Source organism: Macrotis lagotis, chromosome 1, assembly GCF_037893015.1.
Source record: "Macrotis lagotis isolate mMagLag1 chromosome 1, bilby.v1.9.chrom.fasta, whole genome shotgun sequence".
NCBI classification, from domain to species: domain Eukaryota; kingdom Metazoa; phylum Chordata; class Mammalia; order Peramelemorphia; family Peramelidae; genus Macrotis; species Macrotis lagotis.
In genome coordinates, this window is record NC_133658.1 from 509,456,837 (window position 1) to 509,483,021 (window position 26,185).

The 26,185-nt window shown below is 35.9% G+C and overlaps 1 protein-coding gene and 1 long non-coding RNA gene across 2 annotated transcripts in view; one reads left to right on the forward strand and one right to left on the reverse strand.

Moving 5' to 3' along the window:
• The window catches only part of LOC141506921 (uncharacterized), a 168,014-nt gene that overhangs the window by 20,989 nt on the left and 120,840 nt on the right, over positions 1-26,185 (forward strand). The gene's annotated exons all lie outside the window — the stretch shown is intronic.
• The window catches only part of DNMT3L (DNA methyltransferase 3 like), a 40,141-nt gene continuing 17,594 nt past the window's right edge, over positions 3,639-26,185 (reverse strand). Inside the window, exons 7-12 of the mRNA XM_074214128.1 lie at positions 25,214-25,301; positions 23,407-23,495; positions 14,453-14,528; positions 9,642-9,781; positions 7,666-7,751; positions 3,639-3,844 (exon numbers count right to left, since the gene is read on the reverse strand). Coding sequence (XP_074070229.1) covers positions 3,685-3,844; positions 7,666-7,751; positions 9,642-9,781; positions 14,453-14,528; positions 23,407-23,495; positions 25,214-25,301 — 639 coding nt within the window. The 3' untranslated portion in view covers positions 3,639-3,684. The remainder of the gene's footprint in view (positions 3,845-7,665; positions 7,752-9,641; positions 9,782-14,452; positions 14,529-23,406; positions 23,496-25,213; positions 25,302-26,185) is intronic.

Sequence of the window (26,185 nt, forward strand, 5' to 3'; positions counted from 1 at the left end):
TCAGTTTCCTCAATTTTAAAATGATGATAATAATAGCATCTCTCTTTGAGTTAATATTTGTAAAGCACTTATCAGAAGGTAAGGAATCCATTAAGCATTTAATAAATGCCTATTTACTTCCTTCCTATATGGAAATTGTATTATTTATTAGTCTTTAGTTTCCTAGCTAGTCTACAGACCCCATTTTACCCATAATACAAAAACTCTGGAGCATTAATAATATTATAGTGTTCATCTATTCTATGTGAAAATAGTTCCTTAATTCATAGCACCTAGAAGTGCTCGAGTTGGAACAACAGATGCTAAGAGACGGAGGTGAGGGGTGAATATATTTAAAGCAAAGGGGACAACTAGAGCAAAACATGGAGGCAAGAGGTTGTGTAAAGAAAAGAGCACACAGTACAATATGGCTAGAATATGCAAAGGGGAATAATGTATAAGTCTGGGAAGTAGGTTGGACATAGGTGTTAAGAACTTTGAATGAAAGAATCTGCCTTTGGGAGAGTAAGCTGGAAAAATTCACTCCTGATACAAAACTTGACTTTTAAAAATGGTTTGGGTTTAATGCTAATTTTATTTAATACTTTCTTTAATCTTGATAAACTTTTGTTTATCTGCAAATGTTATGAGGTGTTTTTTTTGGTAGACTTTCTCTTCAAGACTTCCTTTAAATGAACTAAAAGAAATTCAAAATTTGTCTGAAGAACAAATGGCCCTATTGCTAGACATCTACAGTGGCTTCTTCATTTCTCCCTTTGTTTCATTTCCCAATTTTGATTTTTTTTTCAGTTTGAACATAATTTATATTAGAATTGTTTGATCTAGTTGTGGTTATATGAGTGATTTTTAATAGAAAGCAAATGAGAGTAAGGCTGTAAATGTGGATGAGATCATATCCTTTTGTTAACAATGGTTGGTGGTTATAGGTGTTTGAAGAGAAGAAACAGACACTCCCTTTGCCTGGCACCCAAACTTCATGTGGGTAGAGTCATTCTTTGCCAACTCTTTCCTTCAGGCATGTTTTCTCTGCTCAGTCACATGCTTGTCTTTGTTCTGTTGGAGGAAAGTTGCTGTAAGTCCTTGCTGAAGAAGAGTTCTGGTAGAAAGCTTCTCTTCATCAAGCCTCCTTCTTCCCAACACTGCTAACTCATTTATACCAGAGGAATTCATGAAGGCCAGGGGCTTAATCTTTTCTCTATTTTGGGGGAAGTTATAATGACATTTATTGAAAATATCTTTTTGGTTCATTTTAGAGCCTCTATCTGGGGAAACCCCAGTGTTTCACAATGAACATTTCCTTTTTATCTGTGTATTTCTATAACCTCCTCCCCAACTGCCCTTGAATAAAATGTAAATGTGTGTATATATATATATATATATATAGTATATATACATATAAAATTCATTAAGTTAGTGGTAGTTTTGTCTTAATACTGACTTTTATGAAGAACATTAAAGAAAGACATAGTCAGCTAAGGTGACATTCATTTGAAATCCCTTCTCCTAGGAAAGCTTGAGAATAGTGTATGCAATCAATAAATAAATATTTACTAAAGGCTTACCATGTTTTAGGCACTATGCTCAGAGCCAGGGGGATACAAAAAGAGGCCACAAACCCCTAACCCAACCAACCAAAATCCAGCTTTGGCCCTCAAGGAGCTTAACATCTAATAGAGAAAATGCAATGAAATAGATAAGTTCCATAGGTCTGAGCTGGAATATGCTATGGTCATCAGGTGATTGTGCTAAATCTGGTTTAAACATTATGACCCTCTGAGAATCCCAAGAAATAGATAAAAGCTCCCAAACTGATGTGCAATGGAATCTACCCATGAGAGGAGTGGACAGTGAACTTCCTGCCTCCATGACACACAGAGACCCAGTCTGAAAAATGAAGACAGATGTAAGCTTTGGAAGGAATGTACAATCTTTTACCCTAAGTAATATAAGGGAACAAGGGACAGGGAAAGTTCACCATTTGTTGTTCAGTTATATCCAACTCTTTGTCATGCCATTTGAGGTTTTTTTGGCAAAGATACTGGAGTGGTTTTTCATTTCTTTCTCTAACTCATTTGCAGATGAGGAAACTGAGACATGCAGAGTTAAGTGACTTGCCCAGGGTCACACAGCTTATAAGTATCTGAGTAAGAATTTGAACTCAGGTCCTCTGACTACAGCCCTGATATGCTATCCATTGAGACACCTAGCTTCCCTGTTTGCTAATTCCTAGCAAGTAAAGACAGCCACATTTTCTGTGATAGATCCATATTCTCTGGCCTTTGGTCCTCTGACTTTTGACTGCCCTCCCTGGCTGAGCTTCTTGCCTCTAGTGAGATCTCCGCTCCCCCTCTCCTTTTCCTACACTCCCCTTCCCCCCAACCCCCACCATGTCCACACCAGGGTATCACACCTGCTGATGCTCTTCCTAAAGGAAGAATGTAAATCAATGTGAATCACTCTGAATCTCATTGATTGGCCAACAATATGTCCCAGGTCAATCCTACTTGATCACTGTTTAGGCCTTGATTTCTCAGATTCAGTGTAAATAGCTTTTGTTTCTGTTTTGGATGAGGATCTTTCTCTCCCAGGTTGATTTTTTTTTGACTATACAAAAGAAGCCATTCTTTGCTTCATTTCTCTCTTATTTAGCCTTATTTATTGAATGGATTTGCCTCAATCAAACTGAGACCTGTTAAAGACTTTAGCTCAAAAAGATCAAGGTCTCCCATTGCATCTAGGCCTTCTGATCAATAACTGACCACTGGACCCAGAAAGCTCTGGAGGACCCAGTTCACATGCATGTCATGGTATCATCTTCCTAATGTCATGATACTCTTTGAGAATGAAAAATAAGCAACAACACTCCCTAAACCTCATCACTATAATCATTCATTCATTCATATATATATATATATGTATATATATATATATATATATATATATATATATAAACATACATATATTTTTTTAATATACTCACTGCTCTGAAGATCCGAAGCATATGTACATATGTGTTGGAGACTTTATATGCCCACTGAACTTCAGTGCCATATCACAGTCCATATCACACATTTTATGATCATAGATTTTAGATATATAAGTAACTTCAGAAGTCATCTGTTCTAATTTCATTTTATCGATGAAGAAATGGATGCTAGAGAAATGAAGTGATCAGTTGTTTAGCATTAAACAGATGAAAAGTCACAGGGTCAGAATCTGAACCCAGGTCAACAGTACTATACAATTCCTTTTCCTGACTTTTACCAATATGAATAGTAGGCTTTTACATAATGATATTAACTATACAACAATTATAAATAAAGCACATGGAAATTGATGAAATAAATGCCTTTTAATAAATCTGTTAGGATGCCTAAGTTATGGCACATAAAATGGTTTCAGGAACTTTGCACTATTTGACCCATATAACAACATTTTTAAAAGTGAATAGAAAAGTCATACTTCTAAGTTTTTTAACATTAAGTAGTGGGGACAAGCAATTTTGGACTTAGGGTAGCCTTTTCATAAATAAAGCAAAGCACCAAACATAGATCTGACAAATATCTCAATAACTAAGCAAATAATAACAATTATATAAAAATAAAACCTATAAAACAAGAGAAGACTGTGAGGAAACATGTTTTAAGGAATAATCTTTTTGTTCATGATTAATAACTCATGAAATTAAGAAATGTGTTCTTTGGAAAAGCATTTAAAATATTCTCTCAGAGGGATGAAACATTTATTTACAAGTCTAGTCGGCCACAGAGAAAAAACATTCAACCTCTGTATATCCTGTGCTAGCAGAGACAAATCCCAGTCTGGAACCAAAGCTGAATTATTGCTACAAAACAAAAAAAAGGAAGATTATTTTAGTGCCTTAAAACAAACAGCCCCCTACCCCATTCCCATTCCTCCCCACCCCCCAGGAAGCAGGAAGGAACTGAGGACTGGAGTGGGAAGGAAATCGAATGCAGAAGAGACAGGAATGAAAATAAGGAGAGGATTGCTAGTGCTGAAAACATTCCAAAGAATCTGAAAGATATTAAGAAGCTATGTTTATAGGTTCTAATTTTCTACAGTAATTTTAAAAACTAAATAGTGGAAGCATATAGATGTTTTCTACATTATATAGCCAGAAATTATCTTGAAACATGTGATGCCACAGAAAAGTTTTGGGCTTCACTTCATGTGGAAATGACCTGCATGCCCTCCTTCTAAGGTTATCTTCTATCTTCTCTCTATTGTCATTGGAATGTTCTTTCCCTCATTAGAATGAGAGCGCCTTAAGAACAGCGAGTGTTTTTGGTCCTCTTTGCATCCACAACACTCAGAAGAAATGATATAAGGACACCCTCAAGGTCCCTCTGAAGTACTTTGGAACTGATTATGAAGCATCAGAGACACTGGCACAGGATTGCCTAGTATGGTCTACCTGCATCAAATAAAGTGCTATGCTCTATGAACAAAACAATTTCAATAGCTCAAAAGAAACTTGAGATGCATAAATATAGAGACATCTCTGTTCCAAATGTTCATATGGACTATGTGCATCCAACCTGTGGTGAAGTCTTTTGAGCTCTAATTGGTCTGATCAACCTCAGTTGGACACACTCTACCTCCATCCTAACTTAGTGATATCATTTTGATCTTCTTCAAGAAAAGGACAAACAGCAATCAATCAACCGACAACCAACAAATATCATTGTTGGAATGCTCTCTCGCACATTAGAAGGTGATCTCCTTGAGAGTAGGCACCATGATTTTAGCCTTTGCCTCCACAGCACTTGGGAAATTGCTTGACAAACTAAGTTTTTAATAAATACTTATTGATTGACTGATTAAATTAGGTCTTCAGAGCTTTTTAAACCTTCATTTTCACAAGAAAATTCCTGAAATCAGTCATGGGATACTCTCCTGCTCAACTAAAAAAAAAAAACAAAGGGGAAAGAGGGAAGAAAACTAGAACAAGTAAAAGATCATGGGCTAATCTTCATCCAGTAATAAATAAAGTGAATAGACTTGATATGAAATTGGTGTAATAAAAAGGGTACTGAAAGTATAGTTAGAAATCCAGGGTTTTAGAGGTATTTAATTGTTTATGCAGACTTTTTGTATTGTTTCACCTTGCCTAGCCTCAGTTTCCTCCTCTGTTAAATGGTTTAGTCTAGATCTCACATTCTGTGGAATTCCATATATCATATAACAACCAAATTCTTTGTGTAAGTGATAGATTTCTAGGCTATAATTGAACTTCCTTTTATTGGGAAACATTAGATATAATGAAATTTCAGCAGGATAACAAAATGTGACTAGTTATTTGAAATTAGTGTTTTAAAACTCATTTTTCTTGAGCTACTGAAATTCTGCTTTGCTCTTAATGAACAGCACTTTCTTTGATGAAAGCAAGTCATATTGAGAAGTTCTATGCCAGTGTCTCCTATGCCTCACAAAAGTGTTCCTATTTTGGGGTCTATAAGAGTAAAATATGGAGTAATAGAGAACTTCTAAATCAGGAAGATATGGGAGCAAGACTCACCCTCTTCTGACAAATACTTGCCAGAGGGCCCTGGGAAAAGCCTTTAACTTCTTAGAAGTTCAGACAACTCTCTTAAGTTGAAGAGTAGGTTCTGATCTACAAGGAAGAGGGGATTTTATTATTGGGGTTTGTTTTATAACAAAATTACTGGATCAGAGCTCCTTCTCCACACCCTCATCAATTAAAAAATAATTCTAACCTCTGAGAAAATTTGCATTAAGATAGGTATTTGATAGATTACCTAAAAGAAGAATGACTATTTTTGGGGGGATATTTGAGTGTATTGGGAGTCAGTTACTTTAAAGAACATACAATTGAGTATCATTTTCTTAATACTTTGCTTTCATTTAGTGCAGTCTTCTGACTTTTACTTGATATAAATAAAAAATTTCTGTACTTGTGGCCAAGGACATGAATATTGCACTGGAGTTGATACTTTTTTTATTCTTTCCATTTTTCTTCACCTCTGTTTTATCTACTTAGGCTTGGTGGAAAGTTCCACTGTGAGGATAGGGTCCTTGAACATCTTAATAATATAATCACTTTAGTATTCTCAGTTTGGAACTGGTTGCCAAAATCAACATAGTCTCTGATCTTTTGTTGCTTTTAGAAAGCTTTCACATGCTGTAACTGCTATCAGAAATGCAAATGTTCTACTTTTATGAATTTAATGACTTATGAAATTAAGAAATGTGGTCTTTGGAAAAGCATTTAAAATATTCTCTCAGAAGGATAAAACATTTATTTTGTCTTTACCAGCTATCAGCAAAAAAAGCTCTCAACAGCAAAGGAAAAAAAATCCTTAGAAAGAGGAGAATTTCCCATCCAATTTTTCCCCTTAGAAAACAACAACTTCCCATGCTTTGGACTAGTAATCCTGGTTATAACCCAATTAAAATATTTTGCTTACAAGTCGTCTTTCACAACCCCATTCCAAATTCTAAACACAGTAGTTTTAAAGGATACTGGCTATCTACTTCCAATATAGAAATGTGAGACTCTTGTGTATTCCAAACTCATATTTTGTGGGCAGTTTTCATCTATTTAGAACAATACCTCAAATACATAAGAATTCATTATTTTGTTGGGTTATTTCCTTTGCCAGGACAAATCACCAGACTCTCTTACATAGTGAACAGATGGAGGGGTTTTTTGTCACCTCAAATATATACAGTCTGGAAATTTTCTAGCTCACACAAACCTAGAAGAACATAGGGTTACCTTCATATTATATTGAGGCATTAAGATAGCATCATCATCTTCATCATCATCATCATCATCATTATCATAATAACCATCATGAGGTGACATCACTACATTCATCATCAACACCTCAACCACCACCACTATCATTATCATCATCATCACTATCATTTATATTGTATTTTAAGATTAGCAAAGTGCTCAGTTTTTTGAATCTCACAAGCACTCTCTGAGATAAGTACTGCTATTATCCCCATTTTACAAATGAAGAAATTGAGGTTTAATGAGGTTAAGGGTCACACAGCTAATAAGTTTGAAGATAGGTTTTAAAGCCATGTTTTCCCAATCAAGTCCAACACTGTATTCACTATGACATGTTACCTTTAATGGAGGCTTGAGAAGAAACGGAAAGAGTTTAATGAACTCTGGAAGAAAAAAAAATCTCGAAACAGTATTCTATACTGCTTCACTCTATTTCAGATGCCATTTGTGGCATTTGATCTCTCTGACCAAGGAGTGCCTTAACTGTTTTCTAATCAACAGGCCTCCCTAAAGATTCTTTGGTTTCTAGGTGTCAAGGAGATGGATCCTGAGATCATGTAGGCTACAATCTTCTGAATCTAACTTTTGAGGATGGGCTAGTAGAAAATGGCATGGTCAATTCAAGAAAATACTGAGAGGAGGGATTTCAAAAGGACCTAAACCAGGTCAATGACCCTGAGGTGAAATCTATGTTGTGAGTTATCAGAAAGGCTCTCCTCACAACCCAGCATTCTTTCCTGATTCTACACTGTCATTATGTCCAATGCCTTCAAAACTTTTCCTGATTAAATGAGTTTTCAGTTATTAGATTAAATATCAAATATAATTTCATTATCTAGTTATCAAAATATACTTTGAAAAAAATACATATTTTACACTACCTTTGCATGGATGGTATGTTGCTCCATATCAGGACTGCATTCTTGACCATTTCATCACACATTTCATATAGAGTTACTGGATCAGTCTTAACAAATGGAAAATATCACTGAGTACATATTGGATGCTAAGTAACAGCCTCTCCCCTACATCATATTATGAGCTATATGGGTACAGAGAGCAGTAACAGCAGAATCATTTCTGATATTCAAAATGTGTTTACCAGTTGTCTAGACTAAACCAAACCGATAGGATAACAAAATATTTTACATTTGAAACTTTCCTTAGCAGATAATTCTATGAGGAGAAGTAAAACATTTGAAAGTTATTTCCCTAGACTTTCATGTGAAATCATTCTAATGTGGATATAATCCTTCCTGCAAGCATCTTAGTGAGTTGCTGACCCTTAAGTCTCCAGTTTGGGGAAATTATGCTCCCTAACAGGAACCACAGTGTTATTCTAAGAATATGATTTGAATAACGTCACATGAAAATCTGATTCTAGGTTTAATGATGTCAGTTATACTTTAAATGAATTTTATTAAGTATAAAACATCATAATTATTATGCTTTAGTGGTATGCATATATATATTTAAAAAGAGAATAAATACCATAAAAGTATTTAGAAACAGTGATGCATCATGATCTTCTCTAAGTGGACAGTACCTTCACTAGAGCAGATTGTACTTTACCTCTGCCCACTCACCCTCATCCATCCTTATCAATATCTTTCCATAATCTTACACACAAAATCTTCCCAATATGCTATAAACCTTGTTCTGTATCTCAATATGTAAAAGTAAAATAGTTTATGTTTTTCTAATCATGAAAAAAGAGTTGAAATTAGAGTTTTCTTTTATTTAGAATATAAATTAGGGCAAAAATTCCTTATTTCCTGTTGGATATTCGTAGCTATGAATAATTTCTTCTTTTATCTGAATTTTTAATCTTTTTAAAGTAAATTTACAATCAGGAAGAGAAACAGTTTAAAAAGAAATTGAACTGTGACAGAGTAAGGCTCTTGACAGAAGAAGGAGGAAGTCTAAGAAAGAATGAGAAAAAAGTTTCATCCACAATTATGACTCATAGCTTGAACTGAAAAATCACTGACATTGAAAGAATTATCATTCAGTTTGAACTAATGTCAAAGAAAGATGAGACTGACAGAGATTGGAATCCTGAGCCAGTGAAGACAATCCATCTATGGCTTAATATGAATCAAAGTTAAAAAATGCCATAATCATTCATTGTTAGGTACTTGGTGAGGAAAAGTTTGCTGACAAAGGACAAGAAGGAGAAAGGGAAAGAAAGAGAGAATGGGAAGGAGAAATAAAAGGAAGAGGAAGAACAAGAACAAGAGAAATAAAAACTAGGAAAAGGAAAAGGAAGAATAACATGATATTGTCTTTTCAAAAGCAAAATAACATTATTTTTACAAAAATTATTATTATTTATTTTGGAAGGTAATGGGGTTAATTAACTTGCCCAAGGTCACACAGCTAAGTGAGTATTAAGTGTGTGAAGTTGGATTTGAATTCAGATCCTCCTCACTCCAGGACTAGTGCTCTATACACTGTAGCACCCTAGCTGTCCCTTATAAAAGTAATTTTGAAGGATATTCCACTCCCACATATAGTTATGATTCCCACTTCTTCCTTATAGGCCAACAGCTATGACTAGGGCAATATATAAAATTTAAGAAACTAAGATGATGGTCCTCTAAGACAATTCCCCACTACTAGAAGTAAGGATTATATTACTGTTACATTTTCAGATCAAAGATGAGAGTTTAGCCTTCTGATATTTAACTTAAATCATTAGGTCTGACCAATAAATATCAGCACCTAGGGGTGCATGCATCCTAGAATACAAGATACACTTTGTGCTACTAAATAAAGAAAAAGTTTGGGAGGATCTTGGAAAAAAAGATCCCATCTGTTGTGTCAAGTTGACCTTGAGACACAAATAGCTTTATACCTCAAGGTAACGAGAAGCAATTTCTCTGTCATCTTCAGTCAAGACCAAATTGTCCACAAACATCCAGAAAAATGGCTTTTCACTGTCCATCTTGGGTTTTCCATATTGTAAGACTCGGTAATAGTGGAGGAAGTACCATACTAGAAATAGCAAAAATAAGAAAAGAGAATTATTATTCAGAAAGGAGACAAATGATATAATTCTAGAATATCTTTTTTCAGTAAATGGAAACATGGAACCTGAAAATAAATGATGAATTAAAAATATAGGTGGGTCATTAAGAGCTCATAGGAATGGATTATGATATTCTGGAAGGCAAGAATCAACTATCCAGCAAAACTGAACATCCTTTTTCAGGGGAAAAGATGGACATTCAATCAAATAAGGAACATTCAAACTTTCTGGATGAAATGACCAGAGTTGAGGATGAAGAATAGAGAGGGTGGATGGGAAGGGTGAATCATGAGGGACTTAATGATGTTGATCTGCATGTATTCTTGCCTGGGAAGATGATACTGATAACTCATATGAACCTTCTCATTTATTAGGGTAGTTGAAAGGAGCATATATAGACAAGGCACAGGAGGGAGCTGAATTTGAGGGTATAATTTATTTATTTAGTTTATTTTGTTTGTTTGTTTATTTAGGTTTTTTACAAGGCAAATGGGGTTAAGTGGCTTGCCCAAGGCCACACAGCTAGGTAATTAGTAAGTGTCTGAGGTCAGATTTGAACTCAAGTACTCCTGACTCCAGGACTGGTGCTCTATCCACTGATCCACCTAGTTGCCTGAAGGTATAATTTATTAAAAAGATGGAGCTAGTGGAAGAGAAAGGAATGTACTGGGAGAAAGGGAAAGGAGAGGTAAAATGGCCTAAGTTATTTTAGGAGGCAAGAAAAAGCTTTTCCAATGTAGTGGAAGAGGGAGAAGGTGAGGGGGGAATTAATGAAACTTACTCTCAACAGAAGTGGCTCAGAGAGAGAACATCATAGGCACTCAGTTATAGAAATCTGTCTTACTCTAGAGAAAAACAGAAGAGGACAGGGAGGGGAGAAAAGGGGGGAGGGGAGGGGAGTGTTGGTGATAGGAGAGGAAATACTGTGGGAGATGGTAGGTAGTTGCAATACACTTTTGAAGAGGGACAGGGTGACAGGAGAGAGAATAGAATAAATGGGGGTGAGGGGAATAGGATTGAGGGAAACACAGTTAGCAATAGCAACTCTGGTAAAAAAATGAAACAATTTCTCTGATGGACTTATGATAAAGAATGCTATCCATATCAAAGACAGAGTTGATGGTTTCTGAATACATACTGAAGCATAATTTTTCCCCCCCTTACTTTATTTTTCTTGGGATTCTCTTTGTAGGAGGGGTTATGTTTACTTTTTCAAGATGACTTTTGTAGTAATGTTTTTGATGGCTACTCATTTTTAATCTACATCATGTAACATTTTCTCAACATAGGGGAGTAGGGTGGGAGGAAGAATGAGAATTTGGAACTCAAAGTTTTGGAAGTAAATGTTGAATCTTGTTTTTGTATGTTAGCTGAGGGGAAATAAAGAAAAAATAAAAAAATATGAATGGGCATGAAAGAGCAAATGGAAAACAGAATTATTTTATGAATCATTTTATATCATTTTAATTTCTTAATACATCTTGCATGGGACTATCCTTTGAAATAGGAAAAAAAGACAGATAATCAAAACAAATAAAAATATTGACCATTTTGACAGTGTGAAGAATTCTGCATAAATTGTTTAGGGGAGGCAGTGATATGAGTTATTTTCCATTGATTTGTGCAACTGAAACACAAAGGGTATGATTTAGGTATGGTAACACATCACCACTGTCCTTCTACGAGGAATAAAGTCAGATTAGTTTCTGAAAACAGGAAGCATTTGCTCTGAGTCTCCTCTGACAAGTCAGGTTGGGGACCATTTTATTAAGTTGTGCAGGGGCTCTCCATAGAATGGAATGGGATCTAGGAATTGAAAGGCAGCATCAGCCTTTCCCCCTACTATAACATGTCTGAGTCTTTGACCTGGAAGGAAGAAAATGGATAATTTTAGACCATAGTGTAATGCTCCCTGAAGGTTTCTATAAAGTGAAGAATCTGTCCATCCCTGTAGCAGTCTTGCTGCCACACTTCTGCAAGCTAGCCTTACTGTGTGAATAAAGAAAATTCAATTCAATTCAATTTAGCATTTTTCAAATGATATACCTAACCCTAGGCAAGGCAATATTATAGTTTCCTAGAGATTCAAAGGTAAAAAAATACCAATGTCTCTCATACTTACAGGATATTTCATGAAAATAAATCAGTATGATAAAAAATGGCATGAAGTAAAGGAAAAGGAGAGAGATCAAGAAAAATTGCTGTCAGAATTCTGATGAAGAAGATACTTTCACTTGTGGGTTGGGGGGGAAGACTGAGGGGTGATTGCTATTTGGATGACATTGGTCAGAGTTTGGTACTTGTTGTCTGCTACCATGGTATCCTCTCCCTCATTAAAAGAACATAGAAACCATAGAAATGTTGCTTGTCAAGAACAGCTTTCATTATAACAGAAATCTTTAACCTTTTTTTTCATCATGGATTCCTTTAGCAGTCTGGTGAAGACTATGGACCCCTTCTCAGAATAATGTTTAAATACATGGAATAAAATACCTAGGAATATAAAGGAAATATAATGGAAACCAATTATATCAAAGTGTAGTTATCTCATGTTTTAAAAAAGCAAGTACAAGAAAAACTCAAATCATTCATGAGTAGTGTTGAGAAAGAGAATCTGGGAAAGGAATGAGAGGAGAATTTTCTACTCTTAGTTTCTGATTATCTCTCTGAGAGAGGGGGAAGAACATAGCTTAATACTCATTATGAAATTAATTAAATATTCCTATTGTATTGGGCGCTCTATTCTGATCTAGTTTGTTTTTGTCTGAAAAGATTATATATTCCCTAATCATCTCCACTCATGGGAATGGGATAACTCCTTTTGCCTTATAACTTTCCTTTCTCTCCTGCCCCTTTTCTGAAACCCATCATATCTTCTTTTCTAAGCTGGAAACATCCAATTTCCTAGCTGATTGTTGGTTCCCTATGAATGATATCGGGGTGAAATACCAATCAATCCTGCTTGAATCCCTCCATAGTTTATTATATCCGAGCATCTCTGATCCTGAGGTAAGCACACTTATCTCTTCTTCCAAAATTCCAAAATGCTAATCAGACACATAGAAGGAACCATTTTCCAGTAATTCAAGACAATGGTCTTTTCCCTCCTTCCAACCCTCCCCTTTTGTGGTCTGAAGACCATCATGACTGAGGATCTTTGAACTTGATCCTAATTGACACTTTCTCTTTCTTTTTTTCTATGGGGGGTGGGCTATGTCAGGATATATCAGTCCAGCACCTATTGTGATTGCTTTAGTACCCTTCCTACTTCTTTTGATGACCTTTTCCTGGAGTTCTTCCATTGTCTTCAATTTAGCCCTGGGTTCCTCCCCCTTAAGTCTCTTAAGTTAATTTAAAAAAATGTCTATTGCTTTGGGTTATTTCCTGGCTCCTCTAGTTTTCATTATGAAGCTCTTTTTTTGTCTCAGCAAGGGGTCCTTACAGTCCCTATACCTCATTTTTCAATTGTTTACTTGGTCTTAATGTTTGTTCTTCATTTTTTTTTTTAGATTTTTCAAGGCAATGGGGTTAAGTAGCTTGCCCAAGGCCACACAGTTAGGTAATTATTAAGTGTCTGAGATCGGATTTGAACCCAGGTACTCCTGACTCCAAGGCCGGTGCTCTATTCACTGTGCCACCTAGCCACCCCTTGTCTTCATTTCTGAAGAAGACTACAGAATTTAGGGAGGTGATGCCATGACAAGCACATTAATTGGATTTGAATTAAGGGGTTCTATGTTAAGTCATCAAACTAACTTTCTCCTCCAGAGGCATCTGGGTCCAGTGGCCAGTTATGAAATCAGGATGACTTGAGATAACCTTGGATGCAGAGCAATCAGGGTTAAGTGACTTGACTAAAGTCACACAGCTAGTTAGTGTCAAGTGTCTGAGGTCATATTCGAACTCCCCTCCTTCTGAATCCAAGGTCAGTGCTCTATCCACTGTGCCACCTAGTTGCCCTACTTCATTTTTTTTAAAGGATTTTTCAAGGCAATGGGGTTAAATGGCTTGCCCAAGGCCACACAGCTAGGTAATTATTAAGTGTCTGAGGCCGGCTTTGAACTCAGGTACTCCTGAGTCCAGGGCTGGTACTCTATCCACTAGGCCACCTAGCTGCCCCCCCCCCCACTTCATCTTAAGAACAAAAGCAACAAGCAGTTGTCAAGTAAGTTAAGAATAACAAAATTTTAGATCTATTCATATATTTAATTTTCTTTATTCCTTTTAAAATATATTTATTTATTAGGATCAGGTTCCCTCTGTCATCCAAGCTAGAATTTTAGGAACTACTCAACAGGCAGATCCAATTTTGACCATCCTTAGGGGAGCTTCAGGTTGTTCTATTTCCAAGCTGGGTTAGTTGGCTCTTCCTCAAGCAATCTGGTGTCCTATACTGGGCATTTATTACCTTAATGCAGAATTTAGTGTCAACATCCTGTGGGCTGAGCCCACAGTAACTCAAAATCCACTCTACAAGAGATCTACTAGTTTCAACTGTGACAATAGTCCTGTAACACCATATTTGTTGATCTTCTAACATAGATGGGTAAGAAAAATGGAACAATGATAGATAGAGTAAGGGGACAATTCATATAAAGGGAATTTTAGGAGATAAAATATCTTAAAGCATCTCTTACCAGGTGGATGTTCTGAGATTTGACCAATTGGAGGAGTAGAACCATATATTAGATCAAATGGTCCCCATTCTTCTACCTAATTAAACAGAACATTTCAGAACATTTGTTATAATTTTTTTATTTTACCATGTGATTCAAGACTTCTAAAAGGATATATGTTAATACCTAGCATATTTATGATAAGTGATTTGACCCCTCTCTGTCTCTCTCATAACATCATAGAAATTTATAGCTAAGACTTATAGAATTTAGAGATCATCTAAGTCCAGCTTTTACCTAAGTCTTCTCACCAACACCCCCTTCTAGTGATTTCCAGCCGTTGTCTGAAAACCTCTAGTGATGAATTCTTTGGATGTCTCATTAGAAAACTTTTCCTCTTCCACAATGGAGCATTTTTAATTTTCAGAAGTTTTTTTCTTATATTGAACTGAGCTCTAATACCACATATTACTGCTGTTAGTCTTCTGGAACTATACAGAACATATTTAGTACCATTTCCCTATGAGGGTCCCTCATAATTTTTTTTAAAAGACCACCTAACTGTCATGTTTTCCTCATGGTTTCTCTTCTCCTGTCTAAACATGACTAATTCCTTCAGCTTCATAGGGTAAGGTTTCTAGATACTTTCATTCTCCCACAATACTCTTTTGCCAACATCCCTCTTAAAATAAGAAGTGAATAAAGTAGTCTAAATTGGGTCTGTTTAAGGCAGTCCATGGATGAACTTCTGCGTACCTATGAACCATGCTTTAATTAGCCTAGTCTAAAATTGTATTTCTCTACCTAAGTCCTTTTTTGGACTTTACTGTGACATGTGTAAGCTACTCAAACTCTAACAGGTTGGAAAGATTTTAAGTTTGGAGACTAGAGATGGGCTGTATGTTTGTTGTTCCAAAATCTAGCTGCTGCTGATTGAGTTCTTTTAGCATGTAGCTCTGAAAGGTTACTAAGTCTTTTTTTTTTTAGGTTTTTGCAAGGCAAATGGGGTTAAGTGGCTTGCTCAAGGCCACACAGCTAGGTAATTATTCCATGTCTGAGGCCGGATTTGAACTCAGGTACTCCTGACTCCAGGGCCTGTGTGCCACCTAGCCACCCAAGGTTACTAAGTCTTAAATGAGTTGTGAAGTTGGAGATCCTTGACTATTTTCTGGATAATAACCTCATCACATTGGCTCATAATGAACTTGAGGTCAACAAAAATCTCATAGCTGTTTTTCATGTAAATAGTTACTCTCTCCTATCTTCTACTTGGGAAATACAAACTTCCTAAAGTACATAAGTAAGGTAGGACAAGCGGGACTCTGTTCTGCATTATTTATGTCTTTTCTTTTCTGTCACCTCCATCTATTGCCTAGCTCATCCTCAGAGTAATGGGATTATAGTCCTGAGACCTTCCATCCTCTATCATCATATCATTTGTCCACTATCCTTTTTGAGTAAGGAGAGTTAAGTGTTGGAAGTCATATCTTGGCAATCTGGACCAGATTCTCCAGGGGATGCCCAGAACCCTACCCAATATGGCAGTGATTTATGGGGGCCTCATCAAGGTGGCACCCAGACCTAAGGATCCACTTTATACCTTTCACAAGGTATTTCAAATATCCTATTGATGTGGGTTTATGCTGACTGAAGGACATACTGAGGCATTCCTACATTCCGTGTTTCCCCCTCCCATTCCCCAAATACTTTTCTTCAGGCATCTGCATTTCTAGTTATGGATCTGCATAGGTCTGACCATACCATTCTACTGTAGTAGAATATAGCTTTTCAGTACTAATACATATTTCTTGGCATTTAAAGTGGTGGTAGATAGGGGTGGGGGCAGAATGTGCATTTATTAAACACCTACTCTTATGTATCAAGCATTATTCTAATGTCTTTTTCAAATATTTTCTCACTTGATTCTTACCTCCACCCTAGGGAAGCAAGTGTTATTATTATTCCCATTGAGAAAACTGAAGCAGAACAAGGTTAATAATAATAGTAATAATAGCTGAACAACTGAAAAAATAGCAAAAATTGTAGGATATGCATTCTCCCATCTCTTTGCACAGGCTATCTTAGTGCCTTTAAAATGGGTTCCCTCCTCATTTACATCTTCTGGATATTTAGCTCACTTTAGGGTTCAGACCATGTGATAACTCCTACAAAATGCCCTTTCCAAGTCTCCTTTTTAAAGTACTTGTTCAATTTCTTTATATTTCTTTGTTTGTTTTTCAATATATTTTGTATTTTAAGAGGCAGCTATGTGGCATGGATAGAGTTTTGATCATGGACTCAGGGAGATCTGGGCAGGCGATCCTGGGCAAATCACTTAACCTCTTTTTGCCTCAATTTCCTAATCTGAAATAATGACATCTACCTCTCAGTGTTGCCGTGAGCATAAAATGAGATAATATTGGCAAACTCTTAAAGCATTCTATAAATAGAGCTATTATAATTTTGTATTTATTTTTCCTTTTTATGCAGTTGTGTCTGATTCTCCATGACTCCTTTTGGAGTTTTCTTGGCAAAGGTACCAAAGTAGTTTACTAATTTCTTCTCCAGCTCATTTTATGGATGTAGAAATTGAAGCAAACAGGGCAAAGTGACTTACCCAGGATCATACAGCTAGTAAGTGTCTGAGGTCAAATCTGAATTCAGGTCTTCCTGACTCCAGGCCCAGAATCATATATACTACCCTACCAAGCTGCCCCTATTAATTTATATTTATTTTAATATTTACTTATCTGCATACAAATTATTTCCCTCAAGTTGAATATAAATTCTCTGAGAACTAAGACTTTGTTTTTTTGTCATTGTATCATCAGAACTAAACAGGGTGCCTGGCATAGTAAATACTTAATGCATGCTTGTTGAAATGAACTGAATGGAACCCCGGTCTAGAAAGGTAATGAATACAGAAAGACTTTCTAGAGGAGTTATGGTCTGATGATAGTCATGACATTTATCTTGTGGAATTCTTTCTACTACACCAATTTTTAGGGAAGTACCTGCATGTCATTTTTAAGGATCTCATGAGCTGTGTGAGAGAAATGATTATTGATAACTATTGATTTGGGGAGATTCAAATTTCCTCCTTTTTCTTTAATCCTAATTTCAAGACCTTCAATCTCTGAAGATTGAGTTAATTTTCTTCTCTATCTAGACTCCACCCAGGTGGGCAGCCATTGGGTTCTAGTCAGATATGTGTAGGGACAAATTCTTTGAAAAAGTTGATGGAGACTGGGTGTAACTTAAGTAAGTGGTGGATCAAAGTTCAGGTCTAGTCCCTCATTATAATATTCATTCTCTCATTAATAGTTTACTTTTTTTGGCAAGGCAATGGGGTCAAATGACTTGCCCAAGGTCACACATCTAGGTAATTATTAAGGCTGCATTTGAACAACTGACTCCAGGGCTGGTACTCTATCCACTGTGCCACCTAGCTGCCTTCTCTCATTAATTGTTAACCAATCAGAGTTGATTGCCACTTTCAAGAACATCTACTTATCAAAAGGTATATAAATTGGGAGCCTGCTGTCATGATTGTCTATGGTCTAAGAGGAAAAACAATTAAATGACTCTTTTTATTAAAGTACTGTCATTATTAATAAAATGATTAAATTACTCAGAAATCATGTCTCTCAAATCTTTTTAAATGCTACTATGAAGTATTGCCTTATCTTGATGAGATCCTCACTGTAGAATAATATAGTTAGCATTAGGATTAGGGTTAGGATTAATAGATTGTGTATAGAGAGTTGACCTTGGGGATGGAATAACCTTGGCTCATATTAAACTATGTGACCCTGGATAAATCATTTAACCACTTAGTGGCCCAGCCAACTGTCTTAAGCTTATACATTATAGAGAAAATCTTTATCAACATTGGCAGACTGAATTTCTCACAAGGAGTTCTTACAACAATGAAATCAAAGATGTGGTTAAAAAAAAGATTTCCCTCTAGTCTAAGACCTTACCAATAATATAAATTGTCCTGAGTTTTCTTTAGCACTGATGATTATACCATTAATTTATTAAGCAAGAGTAGTATCAATTATAGAAAATAGAATTTTTGAAGCACCTAGAAGGTTGAGGGGCAATATCAATGGATACCAGTAAAACAGAATCCATCCTACAAGTAAATCCTCCAGCCCAAGAATTCCTTTAAGTGCTTCTATCATTTTGCAAGATCTGCAGAGCTTAGGTTTAGAGCTACATAGAACTTCAGAATTTCTTCAGTTTATTCCCCTCATTTTATAGATGAACAAACTGAGGAACAGCAAGATTTACTTATCTGCTTTAAGTAATACAGGTCGAAAGCTTGGGAGCTGGGATTTGTTTTGGCTTCTGCCCTAAAGCCACTGTACTTTTCACTGAACTCTCAGTAGATACTACTATCTTTTAATTTCTAGGTTTTCTGTTCTGACAATACCTTCCATTGAACATTAAAGGGAAAAGATTCATTTGATGAACTCAAGCAACAAATAAACTCCAATCTTGATCTACCTGGGATCTCATGAACAATCATATTACAATTAAATTAAAAATTAAAAATCATATTTATTAGTAAATTCAGAGTTAGGACTATCCTTTCACAGTCTATGCCACCCTCCCCTACAACACAAGTCTGTAAGCAGTTCTTTTATAAGCTGACCTCAGTGGAGAGAGGGGGGAAACAAAATAAAACAACTTTACTAAATGGGAGAATGGCTTCTTGCTCTTTTTGAGATAGGAAGAGATCATTATAATAGTTCTTCTTACCCCATCATTATTCACATTAACTGTAGAACCCTATACTTTTGGTTTTTCTTTTTCAGTCTGTGGAGGAGACAACAAGCCAAGAAATATGAATAAACAAACTATATCCAGGTTAAATTAAAAATAATCAATGGGGAGCAATAGAAAATGACAAGGAGAGAATTTAGTAGAACCCTTATTGGCATTTGTCTCACTATTAATTAGCTTCCTCAGCCATCAGTAGTCATCTTGACTTATGATCTTGCCACTGGATTTTGATAACTCTGAAGGAGAGAGTGAAGATGACTTCTTTGTGTAGCTCTACCTCACTTGGAACTGAAGGGCATTACGAATAACAATGCTTCAAGCTCATCATCCACAGCCATCATCTTAGGAAGCAACTCTGGTGGAGAAGCAGCCTAGCAGCTCCTCTTCTAAGTGCTACAGATACTTTACTAGAAACCTAGAACAGGCAGTTCTTGCCATCAATGTCTTTGGCACTGTCAAACAATTCAAAATCAGTAACTGATTTTATCAGTGGAAATGATAAAGAAAAAGAATTACCATCTGCTTAACTGCTGCATCCTAAGAACTGTGGCACCTTTTGATCTCATTTTCATCTGAAATATTCCAAATATGGTAGAATGTGAGCTCCCTGAGAGCAGTTACTATCTGACTTTCCTCCAATGTTTAACACAGTGCTTTGCAAATAGTATTTCATAAATATTCTATTTATTCACTACCATTCCTTTTACTGCTCCTCAATTTTTCCCCCAAAGGAATTTCCAAACGAAATTTAACTATATTTTCTCCACCAAGTTTAATCATCCCCATTAATTTCATTACATTTGGTCTTCCTAGATTTAGTCCAGTTTGCCAGTCTTTTGAAATCTTTATGGATAGTAACTCTATATCTGATCCTAGTTATTGCCTTTTAGGTTTGTGAAATGTGCAATTTGATTCCATCTGAACTTTTATTCAAATAATCTAGCAGAATATTAAATAGCATGGAACCAAGCATAGATTCCCAGGGGAACTCCGCTAGAGACTTGGAATGACTTGGAATTTTTGGGGGGTTGAGTCATTCCCAAACTTATTCAATCCAATTTTAGGCTGCCTCAGTTACCTCTTATACTCCCCACTGTTGCCCCAGTTTGGGTCTTTCTGGAGAAGTTGGAACTAGTCTAAGTTTACTTGTAAAATCCTCAAACTATATTTATTTAGTAGTTCACACTCAGGGAGCCTTTAGGTGTGGGTGATTTGATTCAATTCAGCAAACATTTACTGTTCCTTATTAAGCATAGCTGGCTGGCTGTGCCAAAGTTATATTTCTCAGCCCAGCCCTCTGTTTTAACTGCCTGGATTATGCTTTGGTTTGTGATTTCCTGTCCCTCCCCTACTTCCATCTTTCTTTCCTTTGAGATCTATGTGCTTCCTATTTCTGGCATGAGTCAACATTCCACATTCACTCTTCCTGGAACTGAAGAACTGAAACTGGAAAACTTGTGTAGCATTTTCTAATGACTGGATTTGTTTTACATGTCAATGATGACTAATAAATGTCTTAGCAAATCTTCAAATGAAAAAGGATAAGTAAATAAAAAGAAGGGGACCCTGGGTTGGAGCAGGATTTCTAGACTGAGGATCTCCCAAATTTATTCTCTTGGAGTAGTTATTGAGATGATGATGATGATGATGGTGCTTGTCTTTCATTCTAGAAGAAGACCATGACATCAGGGAGGTGATGCCATGACAAGCACATGGATTGGATTTTAATAAAGGGGGTGCTGTGATTAAGTCACCAGCCTCACTTTCTCCTCCAGAGTTATCTGGCTCTAGTGGCCAGATTTGAATCAGGAAGATTGGACATAGCCCTGGCTGTGAGGCAATCAGGGTTAAGTGACTTGCCCAAGGTCACACAACTAGTAAGTATCAAGTATCTGAGGCTGGTGGGTGCTCTGCTCACTAAGATGGTAATAATGGAAAAAAGACTTTCCTTCCAGAGCTGAGAGAAGGGTCTATAGTCTGAAAACTGGCCTTTTCCCCAATAGTTCTCTTCAAGATGGTCATTTCTGTGACACTGGAAGCTGGTATAAGGATACCATTCCTTGACCACTCTTGCTCCTCCTCCCCCTTTGCTTAACAAGATCTAAGATGTCTATGGTTTGAAAAGTCACCATGGCATAGACTAGAAAGGCCTGGGTTTGGATTCTGTCTTGGACACTTGCAAGTCACTCCCCCATCTAAATGCCAATTTCTTAATTTGTAAAATAGCAATATAATTCTCATAATATCTGCCTCAAAGGGTTCTTTTGACAACATTACTTTGCAAAAAGTCAAAGCTACATAAATGCAAGTCATTGTTATCACTTGTCATAATATTTTAAAAACATCATAAATCAAATGATAGGGCTATTCAGATTTGAGGAATAGTGATTCACATATCAGTATTTCTCCATAAAAACATACATTTTCCATAGAGTTGGAAGAATAGAAAACTGTCAATGGAAAATTGGTGCATTATTTGCCCCCAGTAAAATTACAAAATTTTTTATACCACTCTTGTACTATCTGGCACATCTTTAACCCCCAGGTTGCCCTACAAAGCACTTCGTTCTCCTAACCCTACCTCCTCTGGGTAGGGTCAGACCTAGTCAATATTTTTTGATAATTTTCTAATTGACTTTCTGCACTATCTTTTTATCTTTTTGACACATTCTCCTTCATACTTCTTGAAATTTTTGCCACTTCTCTAATTTGTAAGTGAATATTTAAAAGAATGATTGTAAGTGCTAGAAAATGGGATTTTTTTTTTAGGGGAAGGGTAGGAGTGGTACTGTTAATGTCTTTGAAATCACAACAGGTAGGCGATATCTGCCTCAGTTTGTTCAACTGAAAATGGAAATAATAACAGAACTTGTAGGGTTTTTATAAGGATTAAATAAGATATTTGAAAAGTGATTAGCACAGTAACATACAATAAGTATAAATGCTTTTTTCCTTCCCATATTTTATTATCTCCATTTTACAGTTGAAGAAACTGAGGCATACAGCAGTTTAATTGATTTGCCCAGGAAAAAGTTATAGAATTAGTAAATGTCTGAATACAAATTTGAGCTCAGGTCTCCTTAACTGTAGGCTTAGCTCTCTCTATCCACTGTGCCCCTCAACTGTCTCAGAACTTCCTTTCAATATCTCTGTGACAAGAGCATTATCACTCCTACTTTTATAGATGAGCATACTAAAGATAAGAGAAATAGAAGTAATTTGACTAAGGTTGCACACTAATTCGGGGTAGAGCCATAATTTAAACCACATTGTCTGAGGTTCATTCTAATATGCCACAGATACATGGCTATGACTAATAGCAGTTTGGTTTTGCTCATCTTGAAACTGTCTCTGGTGTAAAGCAATATACATTAATATGCAAATTTGTTGCTTACTTGGTATATATATTAAAGGAACATATATATCAGAGACTTTGGATGGTACTAGTTCTCAAGGCATCTCAGTGGATAGAACAAAGAACCTAGACTTAGGAAGCCTCAAGTTCAAATCCAGGCTCAGCTACTTCCTTACTGTGTGAGCCTGGGCTTGTCATTTAACCTTTGTCTGTCTTGTTTTCCTCAACTATAAAGCAAGTATAATTTTTTTTAAAGCACTTAACACAGTGCTTGAAACATTTTTGTTGTTGCTATTATTATTCCAGTTGTGTCTGATTTCTCCTAAGGAACTTAGGGGCAAAGACAAAAGACAGCAACTACACTAATACAGTTGTTTAGTAGTTCTCTGTGAACTTGGGCCTATCTCTTTGAACGTCTGTAAAATAAGGAGATTGTATTAGAGAATCTGAAGTATCTTTCGTCTCTAAATTTTATGATCCCATGAATGAATATTTTGTACCATACTATAGTACTATTATATGGGACTTTGGAAATTTAGGGTAGTAACAATCAGAGATATCTAAATAGCTAGGATTTCATTCACATGATTTTGATGATCTAAACAAAATGCAATGCTAGCATTTCATCATTCATTTTCAGCTTCCAGGGGAAGTAATGAGGCAACTGGTATCGTTATGTTTCAGACAAAGCATTATGCACCTTAGCAGAACATATGTAACATCTATTATACAACATCTTACATAGATGCATAATTTCTAGTAGAAATTATAGTTTAAGGCGATCAAACTTCTAAAATCATTGAAATGTATCCTGTTTTATTTTACTTACATCTTTCCTGATTACATCTGTCACATCATCCAGGTGTTTCAATCTTCCATTACCAGAACTGTTTTCCAAAAATCCAAACTTGACTAGTTCTGTATGGAGGACAAAAGGAACATAATATGTATTAAAAAGCATTTTGATTTCATAAGACAATATAAGAGAATGACTAATTCCAATGACTAATGACTAATAATTAATAGAAAACCTATTACTAGACTTCAGTCCATCTAGGATGCTTGATTTCATTGTGGTTTATGTTTCCTTGAACAATCTACATTAGAATCTCCCCCTTCACTAGTTGGTAGTTTTAATGATTCATTGTGGCTGGATAGAAACTGGACACGAATATATAAACCCAGAAATATATTACATTATTAAACACATTAAATCTATAATGATTGAATAGTTATTTCAAAAACATGCTCTAGGGGCAGCAAGGTGGTGCAGTGGATAGAGCACTGGCCCTGGAGTCAGGAGTACCTGAGTTCAAATCGGTTTCAGACACTTAATAATTACCTAGCTGTGTGGCCTTGGGCAAGCCGCTTAACCCCATTGCCTTGCAAAAAACTAAAAAAAAACAAAACAAAACACCATGCTCCAAAGGACTAATAGTAAGAGACATAGTAAGAGACTAATAGGAAAAGAATTACATATTAAAATAATTCTGAGGTTTCCCTCATAACCTGTAATGACAAAAAACAGGAATGGTCATTGTTTGAGGGACTGTAGGAAGAAAAACATATGACCACACTCTTGGTGGAGTTATAAAATGGTCTAACCCTTCTGGGTAGTTATTTGGAATTCTGGTAGAAAATTGGTCAAAGTGTTCCTACCCTTTGACTAAATTCTACTCCTACACCTCCAACTCCATTTTTAGAAACCTATAGATACTCCCTTTAGCAATTTGGATTAACCTGGATGATCCAGAAGCAGCTCAAAATCAACACAGCAAGAACTGAGTCATTATTTTTCTCCTAAAACTCATTCCTCTTCTGAATTTCTTTATTTCTATTAAGGACACAACCAAAGTTTACAGTTGAGGACTAAACCTTCATTCATTACTGTCCCTCAAGCCTTAGATCCAATCAGTTCCTAAGCCTTACTGATTTTTCCTTCTCAACATCTCTGCATCACTTCTGTCTACACAGACTGAATTCACTCTACTCCAAATTCTTATCACCCTTGATTGTACTCTCCTAACAGGTTCCTAATTATTGTCTCTGTAGCCAGTCTCTCTGCTCTTTGATCCGTCCTCCAGAAGCTGCTAGGGATGCATGGGCCACACTTTTAGAATTGTTGAATTAGACAATCTCTGGCATCCTTTATAGTTTAAAATCTGTCATCCTAAGATCTCTTCCTGAGGTTTATTTTCCTCTTCTATAAAATGGATATTTGGGTTACCTTTCAGGCCTATAGTAAAGAACAAGTATTGTAAATGCTATAAAAATGAATCATTGTTATTCCTATTATACTATTAACAACTATTATTAGCTCTGATCCATATAATTTAGGATTACATTCATACATATAACAAGATACCATATATATATATATATATATATATATATATATATATATATATATATATATTCTATTTTCTCATTATATGGAATGTAAGAGTTTTGAGGTCAAGAAATATGTCTTCCATTCCTCCTGTCTATTAGAAAGACAGCAAATTTTCTTTTATGTGGGTATATCCCTCAGAAATTTTGAGGTAATCAGTGCTCATGAAGTGCCTATTGGATTAACATGAAGTTTATTTTTATTTAAAATAGATAATAACTTTGGAAAAGATTATAAATACATTTACCTTCCTCAATATCACCAAAAAGAGATAGAACTTGGATTGGTTTTCGTTTCCATGTAGGTACAGTTTTATAGATTTCCAGAGATCTCTGCTGTATTAATATGCAAACAAACATTTGTCATTGGTTCGCTTTGAAATAAAAAAAGAACAATATAAATAAACCAATAATAAATAATTTTAGAAAGGTTTGCAGTTTTATTTCATAACATGTCATACAATTTCTACCTTGCAATTGAGGAAGTTCAGTGGATGGAGTGCCAGGAGTGGAGTCAGAAAGACTCATCTTTCTGAGTTCAAATCCAGCCTCAGACACTAGTGTGTGACCCTGGACAGGTCACTTCATCCTGGATCTTCCTCATATAAAAATGAACTGAAGAAGGAAATGGCAAATTATTCCAGTATCTTTGCCAAGAAACCACAACTTGGGTCACAAAGAGTCAAACTTGACCGAAATGATTCAGTAACTACATGCAATTCCTCTTTCTTCAAATCATCCTTTTATTTCCATTCATAATAATATGCCTTGATCATCTTTGTGATTTTAGGTTTACCAAAAGTGATTTGGCATCAAGACATGAGTGATTCACTTTCATCACCTAAGATTTTACATAGAATCATGACTAACACAAATTAGCTGCTACTTGAAGAGTATGATGACATATTTGGCTACATTAAATATAATGGAAAAAATGCTTGGCTTGGAATTAGGAGACCCAAAAATTAAATTTGGACTCCAATATGTACTAGTTGTGTTAACTTATCTAAGCCTCAGTTTCCTCAATTGTAAACCTCTGATGAATAAACATACACTATCTGCCTCACAGTTGTGAGGAAAGCATTTCATGTGAGGAAAGCATTTCCATGGGGTAGTGGAAAAGAGCAATAACATAGTCAGCTGCCTGATGACTCTATTTCTTCCTGATTCATAATCATCCATCTCATACCCGCTAACTGTGGTATACTCTAAGTCTATGT